Source organism: Tupaia chinensis, unplaced genomic scaffold (assembly GCF_000334495.1).
Source record: "Tupaia chinensis unplaced genomic scaffold, TupChi_1.0 Scaffold000110_1, whole genome shotgun sequence".
Taxonomy (NCBI): Eukaryota; Metazoa; Chordata; class Mammalia; order Scandentia; family Tupaiidae; genus Tupaia; species Tupaia belangeri.
In genome coordinates this window covers 2,859,540-2,881,019 of record NW_006159574.1, presented here as the reverse complement: position 1 = coordinate 2,881,019, position 21,480 = coordinate 2,859,540, and the positions used below count along the sequence as shown (strand labels likewise).

The 21,480-nt window shown below is 61.2% G+C and overlaps 1 protein-coding gene across 1 annotated transcript in view; it reads left to right on the top strand.

The window, feature by feature from the left end:
• The window catches only part of PTPRN2 (protein tyrosine phosphatase receptor type N2), a 447,003-nt gene that overhangs the window by 100,138 nt on the left and 325,385 nt on the right, over positions 1–21,480 (top strand). The window contains exons 6-7 of the mRNA XM_006143829.3: positions 2,589–2,949; positions 21,122–21,316. Of these exons, the coding sequence (XP_006143891.1) occupies positions 2,589–2,949; positions 21,122–21,316 (556 nt within the window). The remainder of the gene's footprint in view (positions 1–2,588; positions 2,950–21,121; positions 21,317–21,480) is intronic.

Genomic DNA, 21,480 nt, shown 5'->3' with positions numbered 1-21,480 from the left:
GTCGTGGAGGCTCGCTACTCCTCTAAGCAGTGAGCCCTGATCTTGTGGCCTCCGAGGTGGGATCAAACCCAGGAAGCTTCAGGGCCCGGCACTTCCCTTTGGAGGCTCAAAGCCACAAGACGGCCAATGCCATGGGCTGCCTTTCCTTGCTGCTCGCCTTCCCACCCCAGCCCTCTTGGTCATGGATGGTGGTCTCACCCCAAGACCACAGTTAACCCCTTGAGGGCCCCACAGTGCCTGCGTGACTTGCAGAGGACCTGGTAGACTCGTGCAAGCAGAGGTGCTCCACCCTTCCGCAGGCTGCACTCTGCTGCCTACAAGGCATTCTCAGTCCCTCTTCCCTGGGATCTGATCCAGAGGTAGATGGACAGCAGGTGGACGCTGAGCCCAGTCCAGCACACAGACTCTCCGCTGTGAGTCCACGATGCACTGGGTAGGCCCGGAGCAGCCCCACCCAGAGCCCTGCAGCCGGCTCCCATGTAAGACCTGCATTTGTAGAAGAGAGGAGAGACTGCGAGAAGATTGAGTGAGGCATTTGGACACAGCCTGTCCCGTGTGGGGACCAGGCCAGCCGTCCAGAGACAGCGTCTCAGGAGGGCCTGACACCGTCCACATCCGTGCGAAGGGCCGGAGGGCTCCGTGGGGTGCATTTCATTCCTCCCTCTCCCCTTCTTTCCCTCTATCATGTCTTACTTTCTCTTTTCTAGAGGAGCAGTTGGTTTCAGCTAGTCCTTGAACAAAATTAAGCACTTTGGATGATAAACTTCCATCATTCAATAAATAATACCTGAAGGCCATAGAGAAAACATCCCGTCTCCTTTGACAGAAAATATTCTCCACGGGCTGATTTCCTGCATTTGCACACGGGGGTGGAGGCTATACTAGGACTCTCAGCACTGCCCAGCTTCCAGCCTGGAAGTGCGTCTCTGAAGGCTAACCCAGACATTCTGTAATGGAGCCAGACTCGGGGTCCGAACCGTGTGCCGTGTGCTCGGCGGTAGCTCTGCACCTTCACTCAACACCAGGCCGAGCACCCCACAATCCGGGAGGTCCAGGGAAACGGCAGCATCGGGGCTACGTGAGCTCTGCACAGCCCGGGTTCCCAGTCTCACAGTCAGGAATCCACGCTTGTCCACGGGGCTCTGCTGGAGCCATAGTCACGGCATGGAGGTTCCGATGCGGGGGGGGTGGCTGTGCTGGCGGAGATGGCAACCCTGGGACCCTGCTTGTCAAGCGGCAGAGACGGGGGAGGGTGTCCCCAGGGAGGCCTCCTCGTGCGAGGAGGGATGTCTGTGGGGCTCAGCGGAAGGGCGCAGAGCCGGCATGCTGGTGAGTCATGGCACGGTGCCTGTGAGAGGAGAGGCCGTAGCGTCTCGGTGCGGGTCTCTGCTGTTAGGAGCGCGGGCAGCTTGCTGCAGGGCACAGCGTGGTGTGCTGCTCCGTGACGCTGGAGCCTCGTGGGGTTCGGCGTGGTCCCACGTCCACTTGTACACGCTGGTGCACACGACCGTGGCCCCAGCTGGCTGTGGGGGCCGGGGGGCATGACCATGCTGCAGTCCCTCCTCCATTGATTGTCAGGGTCTGGGGCTCACGTGCATACGCACATGGCGTGCTTTCTAAACCTCCGAGGCTGGGATTTGAACCACCACCAGCCACTAGGAATTCAGCTCCCTTGACCGCTAGGCCACAGGGCTGGCCCAGGCGCTGCTTTCTGAAATTACCAGAAACACCAGTGCAGGGAGGATGCTGAGCAGAAGTTCTGGAAAGAAGACTTAGGGGCCGCGGTACAGGCGACGTCCGTAGCCCTGGTCGCCATCTCAGCCCTCAGCCCGGCCAGGCCTCCCGGCCACAGGAAGCTGGGCGGTACCAGGAGTGGCGGGAGGCGGGGATACAGCCTCTGCGTGGCCGTGGGGCCTGTGGTGGCTCGGCTGTGCTGGGAACCGACATGACACTTGGAGTTAAATGTGGCAGTGTCACGTGACCCAGCCGTGTCACGTGCTGAGGAAATACTGGGGAAGCCACACATGTGGTGGCAGTGCTCCGAATAGCCAGAAAGGGCAGCCCGGGCCCACCGGAGGGTAACGGGTGAAGGGAGGTGGTCGCATGCCCGCTGGGAGGTCCCTCAGCCCTGGAAAGGAAGCTCAGGGGCCACAGGGTGGCGCTGCAGTGGGACCCAAAGCCCTGGGCACGGGCAGGCCACGGGTGGAGACCCGTGGGTGTTTTTACTCTGTCTCCGGCTTTCTTGCTCCTGGGAGAAAGGACTTGAAAGTCGAATTCCGGCCACACGGAACCCCCCGAGAGCATGCCCGGTGCGGTGAGCCCAACCTGAGGCAGGCGCCCCACCCAGCGTGGGAGCAGACAGGAGCAGGGGCAGGGGAGCGGGGTGCACGCAGGCTCTTCAGGGAAATCGGAGCTGATGTCTGCACGCCGAGCAGGGGGCTGAATGGCACATGAGTGACAGCTCGGTGACATGTTCCAGGACCCCAGGAGGAGCGAGCTGGAGTCCAGACCTGGTGGGCTGTGCGGTGAGGATAAGGGCCCGTGGTGAGGCCACGGCCGACCTCGCTGTGTTCCTCTGCCTCCTCCAGGGCGACGACAGCCTCTCCCAGGACACCCTGGCCGGTGTGGCCCTCGCCGCAGCGCTGACCTACCCTCCTGGGCCCTGGGCCACGTACCCTGAAGACCTCCCGCTGCGGCCCCGCAGCCGGCTCCAGCCGGATGAGCTCAGCCCGAAGGTGGACGGCGCCCTGGACCGACGGCATCCGATGGCGGCTCTCGGCACCTATGCTGCTCAGCGGCCCCTCATGGCTCCCAGGGAGGGCGACCCAGGGCCGCGGGACCTTCTACACCTGCCCCCCAGAGCACCACCGCCTCTCTGGGCACTGGCAGGACCCCAGAAGTGGCCTCTACCTCCCGGAGAGTCCAGAGGTGCCCCCAGCATGGGCGACGGTGAGTGAGCCTCCCCCGGGGTTCTTCCTGGCTTCCGCACACCCCTTTCCTGAGCTCCGTCCGCACCTCCCCAGGGTGGCCGGGTGGACCTGGTGTGCACGGCCCTCACACCCCTCCGCGCTGGCAGAAGGGTAACATCCACACCTCCCTCCTAGGGTGGCCAGGCGCACGCGGCGTGCCCCGCCAGGGCCTTGGCCCTCACACCACCTCTGCGCTGGCAGAAGGGGGTGGCTGTCTGGCCACTTGGGAGCAGCACGGGTGGGCCGAGGGGCGGGGCCGCCCGAGTGCTGCACCGTCACCGTCCCGTTTCCTCAGCCCTCCCCACGTGCGCAGCTGTGTGGCCTTACTGACGAAGGTGCCAGGTGCCGACAGGGCAGGGCGGGGCGTGGCCCTGGCACAGTTCTGCCGTCGGTGTCACCCACACAGTTTCCTGGAACTCTGGTCGTGAACGCTTGGGCCAGGCGTGGGCTTTCACCGGCCACGGTCACGTGCCTCACCCTCCCGCTGGTCCCCTGCTGATGGCCTGTGCGCTGTCCTCCGCAGTCCCCAGTCCGAAGCTGCATGAGTGTGCAGGGTCCCCTCGAAGCCACCGGCTGTCTGGCAGGCTCCAGCACTGCTTCACACGACTCTCCCTCACGGTCGCCCGCGGCTTGAGGGTGTTTCCTGGCCCCTGCCCCACGATGCAGCAAGCTCTTCAGTTCCACGCCTTTCCCTGAGACCGCCCATGGTGGGGCCAGCTCGAATGGGGCTGCCCTTTGCTGACACCACCTGTTCAAACAGTCTGCCAGCTTTTAAAAACAGCCTCAGTTGGGGCCAGCAGGTGACATGGAGGTTAAGGTGTGGGTCCCACGTGGCCGACTGCGTGTTTCAAATCCCAGACTCAGTGGCTTGAAACATATGCTGGGGGGAACCAGCAGTTAGCGTAATGGCTATGTTGCTGGACTCCCACGTAGTCGACCGCGGTTCACGTCCCGGACCCGGTGGCTTAAAACTCACGCCGGGCGCGTGTGCGTGCGTGCCCAAGATCCCGAGAGGAGAATGGAGGAGAAGGGATTGCGGCGTGACCATCCCCCCTGGGGGGTGATTTCTCGCTTTCTGTCTCTCTGTCTCTCTCTGTCTGTCTGGTGAGCGCACGCACCCTACAGTGAAAATCTCTCAAAAAAAAAAAAAAAGAAACACATGCTGGGTGCTTGTGCATACATGCCCCAAATCCTGAGAGAATGAAAGAGAGTGAATCACAGCATGGCCATGCCCCCAAGGGGTGACTTCTCACTTTGTCTAGCAAATGCATGTGCCCCATAGCAGAAACTTGAAAAAAAGGCTCGATGGGACCAGCAGTTAGCGTAATGGCTGTATCGCTGGACTCCCATGTAGTCGACCACGGTTCGAGTCCCGAACCCGGTGGCTTAAACTCACGCTGGGCACATGTGTGTGTGTGTGTGTGTGTGCGTGCCCAAGATCCCGAGAGGAGAATGGAGGAAAAGGGATTGCGGTGTGGCCATCCCCCTGGGGGTGATTTCTCGCTCTCTGTCTCTCTCCGTATTTCTGGCAAGCGCACGCGCCCTATAGCAAAAACCTCTTCAAAAAAAGAAACGAAAAAAGGCCTGAGAGTCGCTCCGACTCAGTATTCGGCTGTCTAAGTGGCGAACAGACCGTGGTGGCTTTGTGTGGCCTCTGCTCATCACTGCCTCCCACCTGAGCACCCCCTCTCGCCAGGCGGCGTGGCACTTTCCCACGGGAGGCGTGAGACACGAGGGTCGTTGCGGGGAAGGGAGCGTGGCTGTGCGGGAGGCTGTGCTGTTGTCTTGTCTTGGGTAAATGGTGGGCGTTGAGGGAAGGGAGTGCCGGCTGAGACTGTGCATGACATTAGTGAGGTTGGCGCCTGCCTGGAGGCAGCGGCCGGGATCTCAGCCTCCCTCCACGTCCCTCACGGGCTGCCCCAGGCTCTGTCCCTGGCTGCGCAGCCCTGGGCACACTGAGCCACTGGTCCGTGCACTCAGGAGGCACTTCCTAGGCAGCTGCCCGTGAGGCTCGCTGACTCTCTCACCTCCTCCAGGGCGAGAGGTGAGATGAGTGTGTTCAGTCCTCCCTGAATGCCCGGTGGCCCTGCAGCCCGCGCTTGCCGCGTGGTGTCTTCTGTCCTGTGCTGGCGGGATCGGTCTGCAAGCTCCCCCGGGCAGGGAGTACGGACCAAGGCTTTTGCTTTTCGTGGTGAGAATGAGGATGATGGTGTAGAAAACCCAGACTTAAGTGTGCCATCACCTGGAGAAGGTCATTGTCACAGGAAGGGTGGCACCTGCTGCCTCGCTCACTGTTGGAGAGACCATGGAGATCCGGGTAGGCCGAGGACGCACCGGCCCCACCCCAGGCTGCACCCGCGGGCTTCCAGAACCACCGGCACCAGGCAGGGAGGGCCCTGACTCGCTGGAGCACAGCCGCCTGGGAGTCTCATTTGTGGGGAAACTATTGACACGTGCCCCGGACCCGCGCCCTCCCTGGAGCCAAGAGCACCTGAGCTGAGGAGGGGGAGGGCGCCCATGAAGGTCCCACGCCAAGTGCGGCCTGACTGAGGCCCAGAGTTGGCCATCACCAGTGGGGGCCGCGTGCACCCACTTCTTCCACAGGGGAAGGGCAGGACGGGCCGGGGCGGCAGTGTTGGCCTGTGGCTCAGACACTGGGAGAGCTCCGGACGGCCTAGCCCCGACATGGAACCCGGGAGGGTGCCCAGATGTGGGGTGGCGGCAGCTGTGTGTGCTGGGGACCCTGGCTGCTCTGCCTTGCCGCTGTCACGCCCCTCAAGAGCTGAGGCAGCTCCCCCCACTTCTGCGCCAGCGAGAGGTGGTGTTTCAGATTCAAAGTGTGACCTCGGCCCAGCCCTGAGAAACCTCCACAGCATCTGCTGAACGGCCACTCAGCTCTACCTGAACCGTGAGCCGTGGCCCGTCCCAGGACCGTGAGCTCACCCCTCCCCGTGGCCCGTCCCAGGACTGTGATCTCACCCCTCCCCGTGGCCCGTCCCAGGACTGTGATCTCACCCCTCCCCGTGGCCCGTCCCAGGACTGTGATCTCACCCCTCCCCGTGGCCCGTCCCAGGACTGTGATCTCACCCCTCCCCGTGGCCCGTCCCAGGACTGTGATCTCACCCCTCCCCGTGGCCCGTCCCAGGACTGTGATCTCACCCCTCCCCGTGGCCCGTCCCAGGACTGTGATCTCACCCCTCCCCGTGGCCCGTCCCAGGACTGTGATCTCACCCCTCCCCGTGGCCCGTCCCAGGACTGTGATCTCACCCCTCCCCGTGGCCCGTCCCAGGACTGTGATCTCACCCCTCCCCGTGGCCCGTCCCAGGACTGTGATCTCACCCCTCCCCGTGGCCCGTCCCAGGACTGTGATCTCACCCCTCCCCGTGGCCCGTCCCAGGACTGTGATCTCACCCCTCCCCGTGGCCCGTCCCAGGACTGTGATCTCACCCCTCCCCGTGGCCCGTCCCAGGACTGTGATCTCACCCCTCCCCGTGGCCCGTCCCAGGACTGTGATCTCACCCCTCCCCGTGGCCCGTCCCAGGACTGTGATCTCACCCCTCCCCGTGGCCCGTCCCAGGACTGTGATCTCACCCCTCCCCGTGGCCCGTCCCAGGACTGTGATCTCACCCCTCCCCGTGGCCCGTCCCAGGACTGTGATCTCACCCCTCCCCGTGGCCCGTCCCAGGACTGTGATCTCACCCCTCCCCGTGGCCCGTCCCAGGACTGTGATCTCACCCCTCCCCGTGGCCCGTCCCAGGACTGTGATCTCACCCCTCCCCGTGGCCCGTCCCAGGACTGTGATCTCACCCCTCCCCGTGGCCCGTCCCAGGACTGTGATCTCACCCCTCCCCGTGGCCCGTCCCAGGACTGTGATCTCACCCCTCCCCGTGGCCCGTCCCAGGACTGTGATCTCACCCCTCCCCGTGGCCCGTCCCAGGACTGTGATCTCACCCCTCCCCGTGGCCCGTCCCAGGACTGTGATCTCACCCCTCCCCGTGGCCCGTCCCAGGACTGTGATCTCACCCCTCCCCGTGGCCCGTCCCAGGACTGTGATCTCACCCCTCCCCGTGGCCCGTCCCAGGACTGTGATCTCACCCCTCCCCGTGGCCCGTCCCAGGACTGTGATCTCACCCCTCCCCGTGGCCCGTCCCAGGACTGTGATCTCACCCCTCCCCGTGGCCCGTCCCAGGACTGTGATCTCACCCCTCCCCGTGGCCCGTCCCAGGACTGTGATCTCACCCCTCCCCGTGGCCCGTCCCAGGACTGTGATCTCACCCCTCCCCGTGGCCCGTCCCAGGACTGTGATCTCACCCCTCCCCGTGGCCCGTCCCAGGACTGTGATCTCACCCCTCCCCGTGGCCCGTCCCAGGACTGTGATCTCACCCCTCCCCGTGGCCCGTCCCAGGACTGTGATCTCACCCCTCCCCGTGGCCCGTCCCAGGACTGTGATCTCACCCCTCCCCGTGGCCCGTCCCAGGACTGTGATCTCACCCCTCCCCGTGGCCCGTCCCAGGACTGTGATCTCACCCCTCCCCGTGGCCCGTCCCAGGACTGTGATCTCACCCCTCCCCGTGGCCCGTCCCAGGACTGTGATCTCACCCCTCCCCGTGGCCCGTCCCAGGACTGTGATCTCACCCCTCCCCGTGGCCCGTCCCAGGACTGTGATCTCACCCCTCCCCGTGGCCCGTCCCAGGACTGTGATCTCACCCCTCCCCGTGGCCCGTCCCAGGACTGTGATCTCACCCCTCCCCGTGGCCCGTCCCAGGACCGTGAGCTCACTGCTCTCCTGTGGGTTCGTATTCAGCAGTCTGCTTGTTGGCCAGGCAGGCCTCTAATGGCATGTGGGTTTGTGATTTGCCCTGTGCAGACTGACTGTTATCAGAGCACCCTCGAGCTAACTGCTCGCTTGGCTAAATGTGTCTGAATCCCTGGCAAAAACTCACATGTTGGGCTCTGGCGCGGAATGGACCGCGTACCCTCCGAACCAGTCCTGGTGTCCCTAACACTCCGTCTTCGGCTCTCCCGTCGGCGCTGACATAAAGCTGCAGCAGCTGAGCAAGTGCTTCCCTCCCGGGCCCACTCGCGGTGTCACCGCCCCTGTCCTGGCGCCAGTCTCCTCTGCAACCTGAGAAGGTGATGCTATGCCATGTCCTGGGGAGCCACAGGCTGGCGTAAAGAGGAGTAGGGACTGCCCAGGCCCATATGTGAGCGGGTCAGTGTGTCCCCGCAGAGCAGGCCTGGGGCGGCGGCCCTGGAGTGCCAGGCCGCAGTCAGCGTGGGTCTGACCATAACCAGGCTCCTACTGTGGGCGTCTAGATCAGTGTTTCCAGGCCTGGCTGTCAGCGCTGTCTGTCAGAGGGGGCCGCACGCTGCTGGACTTGCTCCTCTAGCTCCTGCAGATAACGTGGCCGCCTAGCACCGTCCCCCCAGGTTCATTCTAGTCAGGCTCTGCCACCCTGCGTGTGTCCGGGCTGCCTCTCCTGGCTGCAAGTCAGCCGACGTACTGAGCCCCCAGCTCATGTTGTGGGAGTCGAGTGTGCCTGCCGGCCAGCCAGACCCCATGGTCAGTGCCCAGGCTGTCCCTCCTGGCCTCGCCATTGCAGGCAGGAGAGGCATTCGAGCAGGTGGGTCGGCATCCCACGTGTAGAGCAGCGCGCCCACCAGCACAGCGCATGCTTCAGCTAGTCTGCGGCACGGCGACGCTCCCGTGTGATACCCTGCCCCCAGATTGGAGCGTGGACACGTTTTATTTTTCTTGTATTATTTAGGTGAAAATGGATGAGGTCCTGACACAAGATTATGTCCACCCTCCCAAGCAGAAGTTCAAATAGGACAGACTAGGGACCAGCAGTTGGCGTAATGGCTATGTTGCTGGACTCCCATGTAGTGAACCACGGTTTGAGTCCCAGACCAGTGGCTTAAACTCACGCCAGGCGGCTGTGCATGTGTGCCCAAGACCCCGAGAGGAGAATGGAAGAGAAAGGACTGTGGTGTGACCTTCCCCCTGGGGGGGTGATTTCTCACTTTCTGTCTCTCTCTGTCTTTTTGGTGAGCGTACGCACCCTATAGCAAAAACAAGCAAACAAAAAACCTATCCAAATAGGATAGAATAAAATACCGAGCCTCTAAATGTATCTGAATCCCTGGCCAGTACCCACAGTTCAGCTCTGGCAGTTAAATGACTGCGTGGCCTCCAGACAGAAGCAGCACAGACGTGAGGGGCAGAGCCGCGGCCCCGCGCCCCCACAGCTCACGCCCTCACTAGCAGGTCTTGCGCCGTCCTGCGCCAGTGCGTGTTGCTCAGGGGTGGGGGAGGGTACACTAGCAGGAAGGGCAACTGAAGATACGGGGGTGGGGACTGGGGGGTGGGGGGAGAAAAAGCATTGACTGAAACAATGGAAAGTTATCTGTGGATGGCCGTCTCTCTGACTTGACTAATACGCACTTCATTCACACTGCAAGAGACCATTTTTTACGCTGAAAAGATGCACAGTGATTAAAGGTACATTAAATAAATAGATAAGCACAGAGAGTTCCAGGTGGTGATGAAAGTAACGGTGATGCAGGTGATGGCGTTGATGTTTGTTGAAGATCACGGTGATCCTGACGATCATGATGAGGGTGATATGATGAAGGTGATGTAATGGAGTTGACAGTGCCCCTGACGATGGTGATGTTGATGGTGATGAAGGCGCTGTGGCCCTGACGATGGTGATGTTGATGGTGATGAAGGTGACCCTGATGATGGTGATGTTGACGGTGATGAAGGCGCTGTGACCCTGACGATGGTGATGTTGACGGTGATGAAGGCGCTGTGGCCCTGACGTTGGTGATGTTGACGGTGATGAAGGCGCTGTGACCCTGATGATGGTGATGTTGATGGTGTTGAAGGTTGAAGGTGGCACTGACAATGGTGATGAAGGTGACAGTGCTAGTGATATGTGTTCAGATACAGTTAAACCATAAACTTGCATATACAAAGAGACTTCACAAAGTTCATGGGAATTAGAATTGAAGTTTAAAGATTTTTTGGTGCAAAATAATTTTGAAATTCATGTAGTTTTTTCATAATACATGTTTTCCTTGAGGATTTTTTTTTTTTTTTGCTATATGGCGCATGCACTTGCCAGAGAGACAGAGAGATAGACAGCAAGAAATCACCCCCCAGGGGAGATGGCCACGCCACAATCCCTTCTCCTCCATTCTCCTCTCGGGATCTTGGGCATGCACGCACACGTACCCGGCATGAGTTTAAGCCACCGGGTCCAGGACTCGAACCATGGTCGACTACATGGGAGTCCAGCGACATAGCCATTACACTAACTGCTGGTCCCACTTGAGCTTTTTGAAGACCTCATGTTCCTATTGATGCAGGGTAAGGAGCTCAGCCGTCATGCTGAGCCGCTCTGTTGACTCTACCTCACACCATGGCTGACTCTCTGAAGTGTGCGGTGTTTGCTTTGGGGACCGTGTGGGTCAGGCTGTGGCAGTTGCACACGTCATCATTGTGTGTCGATCTCGTGCTCTGGGCCGAAGGTGTCTGCTGTCCTGGCATTTCATAGAATTGCCCTGTGAGAGCCCATGTGGGCACTGAAGCTACTTAGAATGGCACCAGCAGCTGGCCGGCTGGCACCTGCGGTGCAGTGCGGAGCCCAGGCACTCTTAGGTCTGTGCTCTCGGTAGGTGACGGCTCTGTCCTGCGCCCTTCTCCCACCCACTGGGATGCCCACACTTTAACAGAGCAGCTCTTCCGTCCATCTCTGAATGACTGGCTGTGGGGCTTTGAGATGACCCGGCGTGGTCATGAAATGCACGTGTGTGGTTTTCGAGGTGACGCGGGAGGTCTCGAGCGAGCTCTAATCGTTCTCACCGTAAGCTAGTTTGTGACTTCGACTGCCGCCACACACGCAGGAGTTTTAAAGGTTATTTTCACTAATGAGAACCCTGAAGGTTCTTTTGCAGATGAGAAGAGGTAATTTTAGAAATTACGCGTCATTATTTCCTATTACGACCATTCTGAGAGGCCCGCTGAAAGCCCCCGTTCCCCCATCAGTACCTTCGGGAGTGGGAGGTGTCATTGTGTGGCCACAGGTGTTTCTGTTCTTCATCTAAGGAGAGAGGCCTAAAGGAGTCGAGGGGACAGGGACAGGCAGCGACTGGCGGAGTTGCTCGGGCTGTTAGCCGTAGGGCAGCTGTGGGGGACAGAGCCCGGCTCACGTGGTCCGCACTGGCCCTGGCGGGGGTCACCCGCCTCCTTAGCCTTGTTTCGCTGTCTCAGTTTTCCGCAGATGCACTCTGAGGTGGGAGAAGCGGGGACCCCGAGTGTGTGTCCCGGCATGTGTGTGGCGGGCGTGGATGCTCCAGGTCTGGCCCTAGAACACACTGCAGCACCCAGGTGCTGCCCTTGTTGCTGTGGTCTGACATGCCCTACCTGTGATGGACAGGAGCTTATTATTCCCAGAACACCCCAGGGCGGCTGCTTCGAGGGGCTGCTGAGGGCCCCTGTCCCTGTCCCTCATATCTGCAGGGCCTCCCACAGATGCTGCAGCCTTGCCATCCGATCACTGTCTGGTGAGGGCCTTCCTGTCTGGGCCACCTCACCTCTAGTCCCTCAGACCTCCAAACAGCCTTCTCCTCAACCCGGGGGCTCCCACTCTGCCCGCCGGCTGGCTGGTCGGGCACGACCCTGCTCTGACTTGCCTCGCCCTGCGGAGGGGTCCTGTCACAGGTGCACGTCAGGAGAGCTCCCACCACCGAGAATACACAGGGCTTCCCGAGGTCCTCACGCCTGTGGGTCCCATGGTGTCAGGGCCTCCTCCTTCCTCACTCCCGTCTTGCCCCCGTCCTCGCTGCCGTCCAGCCAGCCCGGCCTCCCGTCCTCAGCCGGGTGTGCGGGTGGGATCTGCCCGGGCCTTTGCACCCGCTACTATCCGGCCTCGAGCGTGGGTTCCCAACCCCTGGCCGTGCCTCCTCCTCCAGTCTCCGCGGGAATGTCACCCTCTCAGCGAGCTTGTCCCCGACTGTCCTAGGGACACAACATGCCTCTCCCCACTCCCCACCCTCCACACCACATCTGTCACCACTGGATGGTCTATGTGTTAGTGGTTTTCATTGTAATTTTCCAAACTTTTAACAGATGAGTGTCCACGATAGCAGGGACCTTGGCGGGCATTGGCACAAAGAAAACACGCAGCGTATGTCTGTGGAAGGAGAGGGGAGAGGGGAGAGGGGGCAGGACCAGGCATCTCATCTCCTGAGCTCCCATCAGTGGGATGGGTCTCATGCACATACACACACACACACACGTACACGCACACACACACGCACGTACAGGCACACATGGACACACACGAATACACAGGCACACAAACATGTAAACACACTCATGTGCACACATGAACACACATGCATGCATACATACATGCACATACTTGTGCACACACATGCATGCCAGGGAAAGCAGAGGCTGCTAGAAGACCATCTCACATGAGGGTGTCAGTGTGTGTGGTTTGTGTGCCAGGGTTCGGCGGACCAGTGATAGATGGCCACGTCCCAGGAGACACACGGGCAGCTTAGTGACAGGACCTTGCTGTGAGTGGGGTGGGCGTGTCGAAGGCCTGTAGCCCCTCGCTGCGTTGCTCCTAGTTATCCTACCCAAACCTCTGAGCTGTCGAGGTGACTGTGTCCCTAGGAGCTGCATTTTAGCACAACGTCCCATGAGGCTGTGCACACAAAACTCCTGGGAGGCCAGAGGCGAAATCGAGGGCTTAAAAGGTCAGATCCTCCCAGTGGGCGCTGAGGCTGAACGTCCCTGACCTCTGGGCCCAGACAGCGGACAGCGAGGCTCGCCTAGCCTTACCTGGCGGTAGGCAGACACCACAGATGTGCTGCTACAGGGGGCAGGGGTTCCACTTTGGGGAGCACCTGGGGTGGACACTGCAACCTCTGTGGCCAAGAATGGTAGAGCAGAGACCAGAGACATGCTGTGAGCCATGCCCTTGGCAGCGGGGCGTCCTCAACAACTGAGTCCCCATCAAGTTAGCACTCACCACAAGCACACTTTCTAAAAGAGTGCTCTCTTAAAGGGTTTCATAGGGTGCATGCTCTCCCCAGAGGCAGAGAAAAGTGAGAAATCATCCCGGCAAGTTGATGGCCACACCACAGTCCCTCCTCCTCCATTCTCCTTTCAGGATTTGGAGTATGTTCACACACATACCTGGAGTGACCTTCAAGTTACCAGGTCTGGGACTCAAACCGTGATTGGCTACGTGGGATTCCAGCACCTTAACCACCACATCACTTGCTGGCCCCACAGCTTTACAAGTGCTGAATTAAAAGTGTGTTTCTGGGGCTTTGGTGTGTGTGTGTGTGTGTGTGTGTGTGCGCGCGCGTGTGTGTGCATGTGCACACATGCGTAGCCCTTTAGAAAATGTGCCTTTACTCTCTGTCATTTCTCGTAGTAATGCCTACCTACTTCTGGGCTCTGATCACAGCAGATGCCAGTACAAGCTGATGAGACAAATGGATGGATGGGTGTGTGGGCGGATTGGTGAATGGGTAGTTGGGCAGGTAGATAGATGAATGGATGAGTGGTGAGTGGGTGGGTAGATAGGTAGAAGACGGATAATTATAAATAGATGGCTGATGGACAGGTAGATGGATGAGTAGGTGGGTGGATGGATGGATGGATGGATGGGTGGGTGGGTAGATAGGTAGAAGACGGATAATTATAAATAGATGGCTGATGGACAGGTAGATGGATGAGTAGGTGGGTGGATGGATGGATGGATGGATGGATGGATGGGTGGATGGGTAGATGGGTGGGTGGATGGATGGACGGATGGGTAGATGGGTGGTGGATGGATGGACGGATGAGTAGGTGGATGGATGGATGGATGGATGGATGGACGGATGGGTAGATGGGGGGGTGGATGGATGGACGGATGGGTAGATGGGGGGGTGGATGGATGGACGGATGGGTAGATGGGGGGGTGGATGGATGGACGGATGGGTAGATGGGGGGGTGGATGGATGGACGGATGGGTAGATGGGGGGGTGGATGGATGGACGGATGGGTAGATGGGGGGGTGGATGGATGGACGGATGGGTAGATGGGGGGGTGGATGGATGGACGGATGGGTAGATGGGGGGGTGGATGGATGGACGGATGGGTAGATGGGGGGGTGGATGGATGGACGGATGGGTAGATGGGTGGGTGGATGGATGGACGGATGAGTAGATGGGTGGATGGATGGGTAGATGGATGGATGGATAGATGGTAGATGGATGAGTAGATGGGTAAGTTAATGGTTGAATGGGTAGGTGGGTGGATGGGCAGCTGGATGAGTGATGGGTAGGTGGGTGGGTTGCAGGATGGGAAGATGAGTTAATACATAGATGGTAACTGGGTAGATGGATGGGTGAGGTTAGACAGGTGGATGGGTAATGAATGGGTAGATAGTGGAGTGGGTTGATAAATGGATGGATGTATAGGTAGAGGATGGGCAGGTGGATGAGAGGGTAGGTAGATGGCGGATGTACAGGTGGGTGATGGGCAGGTGGATGAGAGGGTAGGTAGATGGTGGATGTACAGGTGGGTGATGGGCAGGTGGATGAGAGGCAGATGGCGGATGTGTACATGTACAGGTGGGTGGATGTACCGGTAAGAGGTGGGCCTTTGGGTGGGTGGATGGAGGAGACTGACTTTAATGACAGGGTGCTGTTTCTGAAAGCACGGTAACTGGCGAAGAGGGTATCGCAATGCGCAGTCTAAACTGCATGAGGAGCAGGCTGGCAGGCGGGGGCAGCATGACTAAACGTCTAAGACCCGTAAGAAAGACCCTGAATGCCTTTCTTCTTGCCAAGGGTACCACGAACCACAGCCAGGACTTGCCATGGGGGTCCCGGTCTCTGCCCTTCGAATAGAGTGGAAGGGGTGAAAGATGCGGGGTGTAAAGTGAGCCCTCGCGTCGCACGTTGGCCTGGAACTGTCAGGGTTATTGAGCACCTCGCTGTGCCAGTGCAGAAGGGACGCGTAGGTTCTGCTGTCCCCACGTTACAGACGAGGAACGAGAGTGTCGTGATACTAAAGAGCGTGTCTACAACCTCACACTGGGTGACCGGGCCAAGGCCAGGCCCACAGCCACGCTGGACCCCGAGCACGTGCCTGCAGCCACCCTGGCCCCCGCTTAGCGAGTCCCGTCAACACTCCATGTCACGCTGGCGTACGGAGCGCCCACTCGCCGTCCCAGGATGCATTGCAGTTCACTCACGGAGTCCCACTCAGTAGTCCAAGGACGTAGAGCCGTAGGGGCTGCAGTGTGGCTGATGGAGATGCCCACAGTGTACTCGGAAACTAAGGTAGCCACGGGCAGAGCAGAGAGAGGAGGAGAACAGCCCCACAGGCCCCAGGCTTATTCAGGCCAGGAAATGCACGAGTGGCTGCCGCCCCCAGGAGTGGGTTCATGGTCAACGGCAGAGCGCGGCTCGGCCCCGGCGGGCAGGTCACCTCTGCTCCTCTGTCTGCTTCCTCCCTTAGGGCCAGCTGGAGTCCCTCTTCCAGTCCCAACCGCACGCCTGCAGCCTTTCTGTTCCCTCGCCATGCGCGGGGCCCCGGCCTCGGGGGTTGGGCATGGCCTTCCCTGGCAGGGTGCATGCTGGGACTGAGGTCAGTGTTAACAAGCAGTGTGCTCGGGAAACGGCTCCATGCACGTCCTTTCTGGAAACACTTCTCCAGGGCAGGTGCTCAACCTCCGTGAGGTTTCGGGAGGCGGGTGGGTGGCGTTTTATGAAGAGTAGGAGGAGCTGACCGCCTGGTCTGTGTGTCCAGGACATGGAGGTGCCGTGATGCCCGCTGCTGTTAGAAACATGCCCCCCCCCCTTCCCTCGGCCGCGTGGGCCGAGTCCAGGCCGTGTCCTTGGTGGAAGGTGCCATGCCTCATCGTGACAACATGGCAGAAGATGCTGGTGAGGGTGTCCTTTCCAGGGTCCTCCTCTCTGGTCGTCCCCTGCTGGGTCCTTCCTGGCGTTGCTGCTGCCACTCTGACTCGTAGAGCCTCCCTGGGCTCAGAAGGCTGTTTCTCGGACATACTGCTGATCGTGTGGCAGACCGGAGTTCTGGCTGGGAATGCTGACTCTGGGGACGTCCAGCCTTCTGCGTGGAGGGGCCATGGAGGAAGCCCATCCCAGCCTCGCCCCAGCGGCCCTTATAATCATAGGTGGTCACTGTGTCCCTGGGGGTCAGGGCTCTTTGCAACTCACCGTCAGGGTGTGAGTGGGAACCTCAGTGCATGGGGGACAGCGAGCCCCGGAGCCACCTGGAGGCTCTGGTTGGCTGGTGTCCCTGTGTCCCTGTGGGCGCAGCGCCCGAGAGCGTGTGAGTGCAAGGGCATCTTTTGACGTGAAAGTGGATGCCTGGGGACATGGGACACGTCCTCATGGCCACTGACCATCCCTCCTGAGCGCAGTTGATGTAACACTTCCCCAAGAGGTGGCCCTGGGCTTGTCATTCCCGGGACCCCCCGGGGGCCATTCGCTGTGACAAAAGCAGTGGGAGAGAAAGGGCTTTGCGTGGCAGGAGCCCGCGCCGTGTGACGACGGGAAGGCCCCTCGTTCATCGTGCAGGTCCAGCTGCGGCTGAGAGGGCGCCCTGACTAGACACGCGTGCAGCTGCAGTGCTGACGCATGGCCGGTGTCTCTCCTATGAACGATGCATGCTGTCAGCCGGGATGCTGGCGCGGCCCATGGGACATGTGAACTCTGGCCCGTGTCCCTCCAGAGAGTGGCAGCCGCCCCATTAGGCGTGGTTGGCTCAGTGAGAAGCACGCCAGGCTCATGGCGGATGTGCACTTTGGAGGCGAGGGCTGCTCTGGGGCACTGGGGGCTCTGAGCGTGGGATGGGCTAGGCCTTCCTTCTAGGCCCCAGTCCCGTGAACAGGTCAAAGATCTGAAATGTGGGTTTTATTATGACTTGGGGGTGGCTAGGCTGATGCCCAGGGGCCGACTGTCCTGCAGAGACAGCCGATAACCACAGTTCCCAGAAGGAGGGCATTTGCCCCGCGGCCACCCAGGAAGCACCATTCAGCCAGCAGGCGGAGGAGGGCGCTGAGCAGGGACCGCGCTATCTCTGGGGAGGAGCAGCCCACAGGCCCAGTGGGCCTGAGTCATCTCGGAGGCTCTGGGGGGCTCCCGAGTTGGCTGGCACGGGTGACCAGGGCGGGGGGATGTCCCCCTGTCTTTGAGGCCAGTGGGGAGGGGGCTCTGGGTGGAGGTCACGCGCGTGTGACATGGCCTCATGGCAAGAATGCTTACTGTCGGATCGGCAGTCTCGGAGTCGGGGCACCTGGGTGTCAGCATCAAGAATGTGAAGGGGCACTGAAGCCGAGGCTGGACGGTAAGGAGTCCCTGCCCTGAGTGTGCCGGGCTGTACTGTGGGCAGTGCTGATGGGGTGGCACCTCTCCTACAAGGCGGGTGGAGGAGGCACAGGCCTGGCATCCAGGCAGATGAGCATGTCCTCACTGGTGAGAGACGTGTTTGAGGGTCCCCGCTGCCCGTATCTACCAGACCCCGTGCGAGGCCGCGTCCATCCCGGGGTGCCCTCCTCAGCGGGGCCCTCCGTGTAGCCGTGGGCACCCGCATTCTGCAACGCCAGGTGGAGCTCCGTGTGGGCACAGTCCTCGCACGTCTCCTAGGGAACACTGTGAGGCTCCCACAGGACACCCCTCCACGAGGCGTGGCCGCCACCAGAGCCCATGCGGGCAGAGTGCCTGCCTCCCACAGGTCACACTGTCACCTGCCGTGGCCGTGCCCACCATGTGACTCCGAGACTGGGGCCTCACCTGGTGTTGCTGAGGTGACACGTGCACTGGGGTGGCTGGATCTGAGTGTCCACGTGGTGTGGGTGCCACGTGTGTACACGGAGTCAGTGCCACAGAGGCCACCGTCACCCAGGGTTCCCTCCAACCTCGTCCCGCCCACAGGCAGCCGCTCAGACGTGGGCTGCGAGCAGAACCAGCTGGGTCTGTCGGGGACCCGTGTCGTCCACGTGGCTGCAAGGGCAGGCCACAGCGTGTGTTGTCCCCCCCTCCCATGGAGGGCACCGGGACTGCAGGGACACGTGGGCTCCTGATGGGCAGGGCAGCGCCTCACTTCCTGCGTGCCTGTCTCCCGTCCCTCAAGGGCGGTCACCGGGCATACTCCTAGGCGGTGCGAGGGAGCCTGTTGGCCGTGGTACGCACGCGCCTTCCCGGGAGTCACAGCGGGCACCTTCCGTCACCCCGTGGCCAAGATTGTTCTGTCCGTCGAACATGGCTGCGCCAGTGCGCGCCGGATGCGTGTAAGGGGCTGCCGTCGCGCCCCTCGATGGCCCCAGGATGCAGAGTGTCCGCGCACGTGCTTCCGGGCGATCGCGTGTTTCTTTGGTGAAGCTCCTGCTCCGCCCTTTGCCCACTTTCATGGACTTCTCCTCGTGCCGTGGGCCGCCTGGGCTCCTCACGCTGCAGATGCAGCGTTGGGCAGAGGTCTCGTCCCACATCTTCCCGAGACTTAATGTTCCCACGGATGCTCCTGGTGCCTGCCGAGGGCCGTCCCCTCCAAGGTCTGTCCTGCTGGATCGTGGCACGGAGTAGGCCTTGCAGCAGCATGGTGCCCTCACTCCGAGTCGCCGTGTCTGCACCCCTCGTGGCACAAGCTGCGTCACGATGACAACACTCTAGCCAGCAGCCGACTCGAGAGACTACGAGGAGGAAAACTTGTTTTTTTTTCCCCTTGGTCATCAACACTCCCATCTGTGTGTTCATGGGGCCCCTTCACCCTGTTGCAGGGCTCCTGTGTGCTCCCGGCGTTGAGGTCCCCGGCTCCCGTGTGCTCCCGGCACTGAGGTCCCCGGCTCCCGTGTGCTCCCGGTGCTGAGGTCCCTGGCTCCCGTGTGCTCCTGGTGCTGAGGTCCCCGGCTCCCGTGCCCTGGTACACAGGCCCACTGGCGATGGGTTGGTCAGAGAGCCTGTCTACAGGTGGAGGAGGTCTCACCCTTGTGCTGGGGGCGTATTTTCTCTGGATAAGGATTTCTGGATGAAGTGTTTCGTTTTGTTTTTTATTTTCCTCTCCTCTTAACCCCTCAAGTAAGACGTAGACACTGCTAACCCTGGTAAACATAACATCGTATCCGTCCTCCACCGCCGAGAGGCCGTGTGTCAGCGGCCCCGCCTACCTCTGGAGCCAGCCCTGTCCCTGTCCCTCCCGCAGGTGGCCAGGCTCTGAAGACGGCTGCCCCTCACCGGTCCCGCCCAGCGCTGTCACGGCGCGATGCCGTCCTGTGGGTCTCTGCACTCGCTCTGCCGGGACTGGCTGGGTGTCTGGAATCACTGAGTCAGCATGCCACCAGGCTGGGGGATTTGCAGACTCGTCCCCCATCTTCTCCCCTCCCTAAGGCCTAAAGACAGCACAGCTGTCCACAGACCCTGAGGCTCTGTCCTTTGGGCAATTGCCATCTCTGTCTCTGTCCCCACGCTCTCGAGCCCTTCCCCCTCCCACCCGCTGCCCCCCACCAGTGAGTTTGGGTTCCTCCTTTGTAGATTCCCCCTCAGCCGCTCTGTGGTCCAAGATGCGGCCTGGCTGCTGCTGCTGCTGCTGCCCGTCTCCCCGGCCTGCGGTGCATGTTTGTGCCCAGTGCCACCGTGTGGTACAGGGTCCTGACCGATCACCTGCTGTGAGGCTTCCCGCTGCGTTGAAGTCCTGGACAGTCTTGCCTCCTGCTGGACGCACGTTATGTGTTGCCACACATAGACGGCCTTCCGTCTCGGAGGGCCCGGCCCAGCCTCTGCCCTATGGTGGCGAGGAATGCCCTCCGAGAGCTCCAGGCGCCCCTGCCCAGGGCAGCGTAGAGGCCTGTGTGCAGTGTACCCCTCAGCACAGCCTGGGTTTGAGGCACCGTCAGACCCACCTCTGATTCCTGATCTCTCCACTCTGGGGGATTGTCACTCCCCTGACACCGAGGTCCAGCAGCTGGCCCAGGTGCAGAGCTGGGCCCCCACTCTGCCCCACGCTGGGACCTCGGGCACCCTGCTCTTGTCACAGGGTCTGAACAGCCCGCCGGTCTCCAGTCCCACTGCCTTGTGCCTTGGGAGGACTGGCCTGTCCTGGCACTGCACGCACAGAAGGATCTAGAACTTCTGCCAACATGAGGTAGCCACGTGCACACAGAAGTGCTGCCCCTCTCCCCACCCCTCTGCCCCAGGAACTCCAGCCCCTCCATGCCGTCTCCCTGGTGCTGCTGTACCCCGGCCACCTCAGAGACCCCGAGACAGGCCCTAGTTACAGAGCAGTGTGTCCTCGCTGTCAGGAGGCATGGCCACCCAGGAGCGGGCTGACCACGCTAGGTTATGTGGGCCTCAGTGCACCAGGGCCGCCTGGAGCAGCCACGTGCTCCCCCACGAGACCCGGCCACCTTCGGACCTAGCTCTAGGCTTGTGAACAGGGTACTTCCTGCCCATCCCTGAGGGCTGGCCTCCTGTCCGGCTTGCATAGTTGGCAGCGGGAGGCTGCCTGGCATGGCCAGGAAGCCAGGGCTTGTTTTCAGAGCAGGAGAAGAGGGCAGGGAGTCTGTGGACAGGACATCCCTGGCTGCCACCCACCCCCGTTCCCAGCAGGATGGTAGGCGTCTGTGGCTGCCCTCAGCCAGGATGACACTTCCCATGGGGAAGGCTGCAGAGGTCGCACGCACTCAGGGATGAGCCCTCACACGGCCTGCATGACGACCGTGTTGCATAGGTCGCTGCCCTCAGACCAGCCCCAGTAGCGGCTAGGCTCGAAAGCCGCGGGAAATGGCGGCAACCCTCCAGGTGTGGCCGTGCTGTCCCCTAGCACGTGCCACCCTCCCTTCCCAGGGCTGGGGACACTGGTGGCCCTTCCATGACAGCATTGCCACCTGGCCCTCTTCCTGGTGACAGCACGTGGTCGTGGGCCAGGGGACGTGCCTCTGTCCTGCTGCCTGGGCCCGGGGCACACCCTTGTACTATGGCTCTCCCTGCCCAGCATGACCCCGTGAAGACGTGGCCAGCAACGCAGGACAGTCACACAGCCCAGCCGGCCCCACGCGGCTCACGCTGCCTCCCGTTGCCGCGTCACCCACTCACGGTGTCTGTCTGGTGCCCAGGAGCACGGGTCCGGGACCTCCTGGAGGAGCTGAGGAGGTGGCCGGCGGAGCAGGCCCAGAGCCCCCCGGGACAGCAGGACATCACAGATGCTGTCACGCAAGCCGAGCTTGGAGTGGATCCAGGGGAAGCCGGTGGTGACCCCCCAGGAATGACGGGCAGCCTGGAAGCAGTACCGTGGGGACAGCGTTTACGAGGTGACTTTGGGCCCCTGAGCTGTGACGCTCTGGGTCAGCACTGCAGGGAGGACGTGGCACAGAGCTGTGGAAGGCCCTGGCTCACCGGGCGGGTGTCTCCCCACTGCAGGTGGGGTTTCAGTCGCGGGTTTTAGCCTTTGAACTGTGACCAGTTTGGGAAGAGC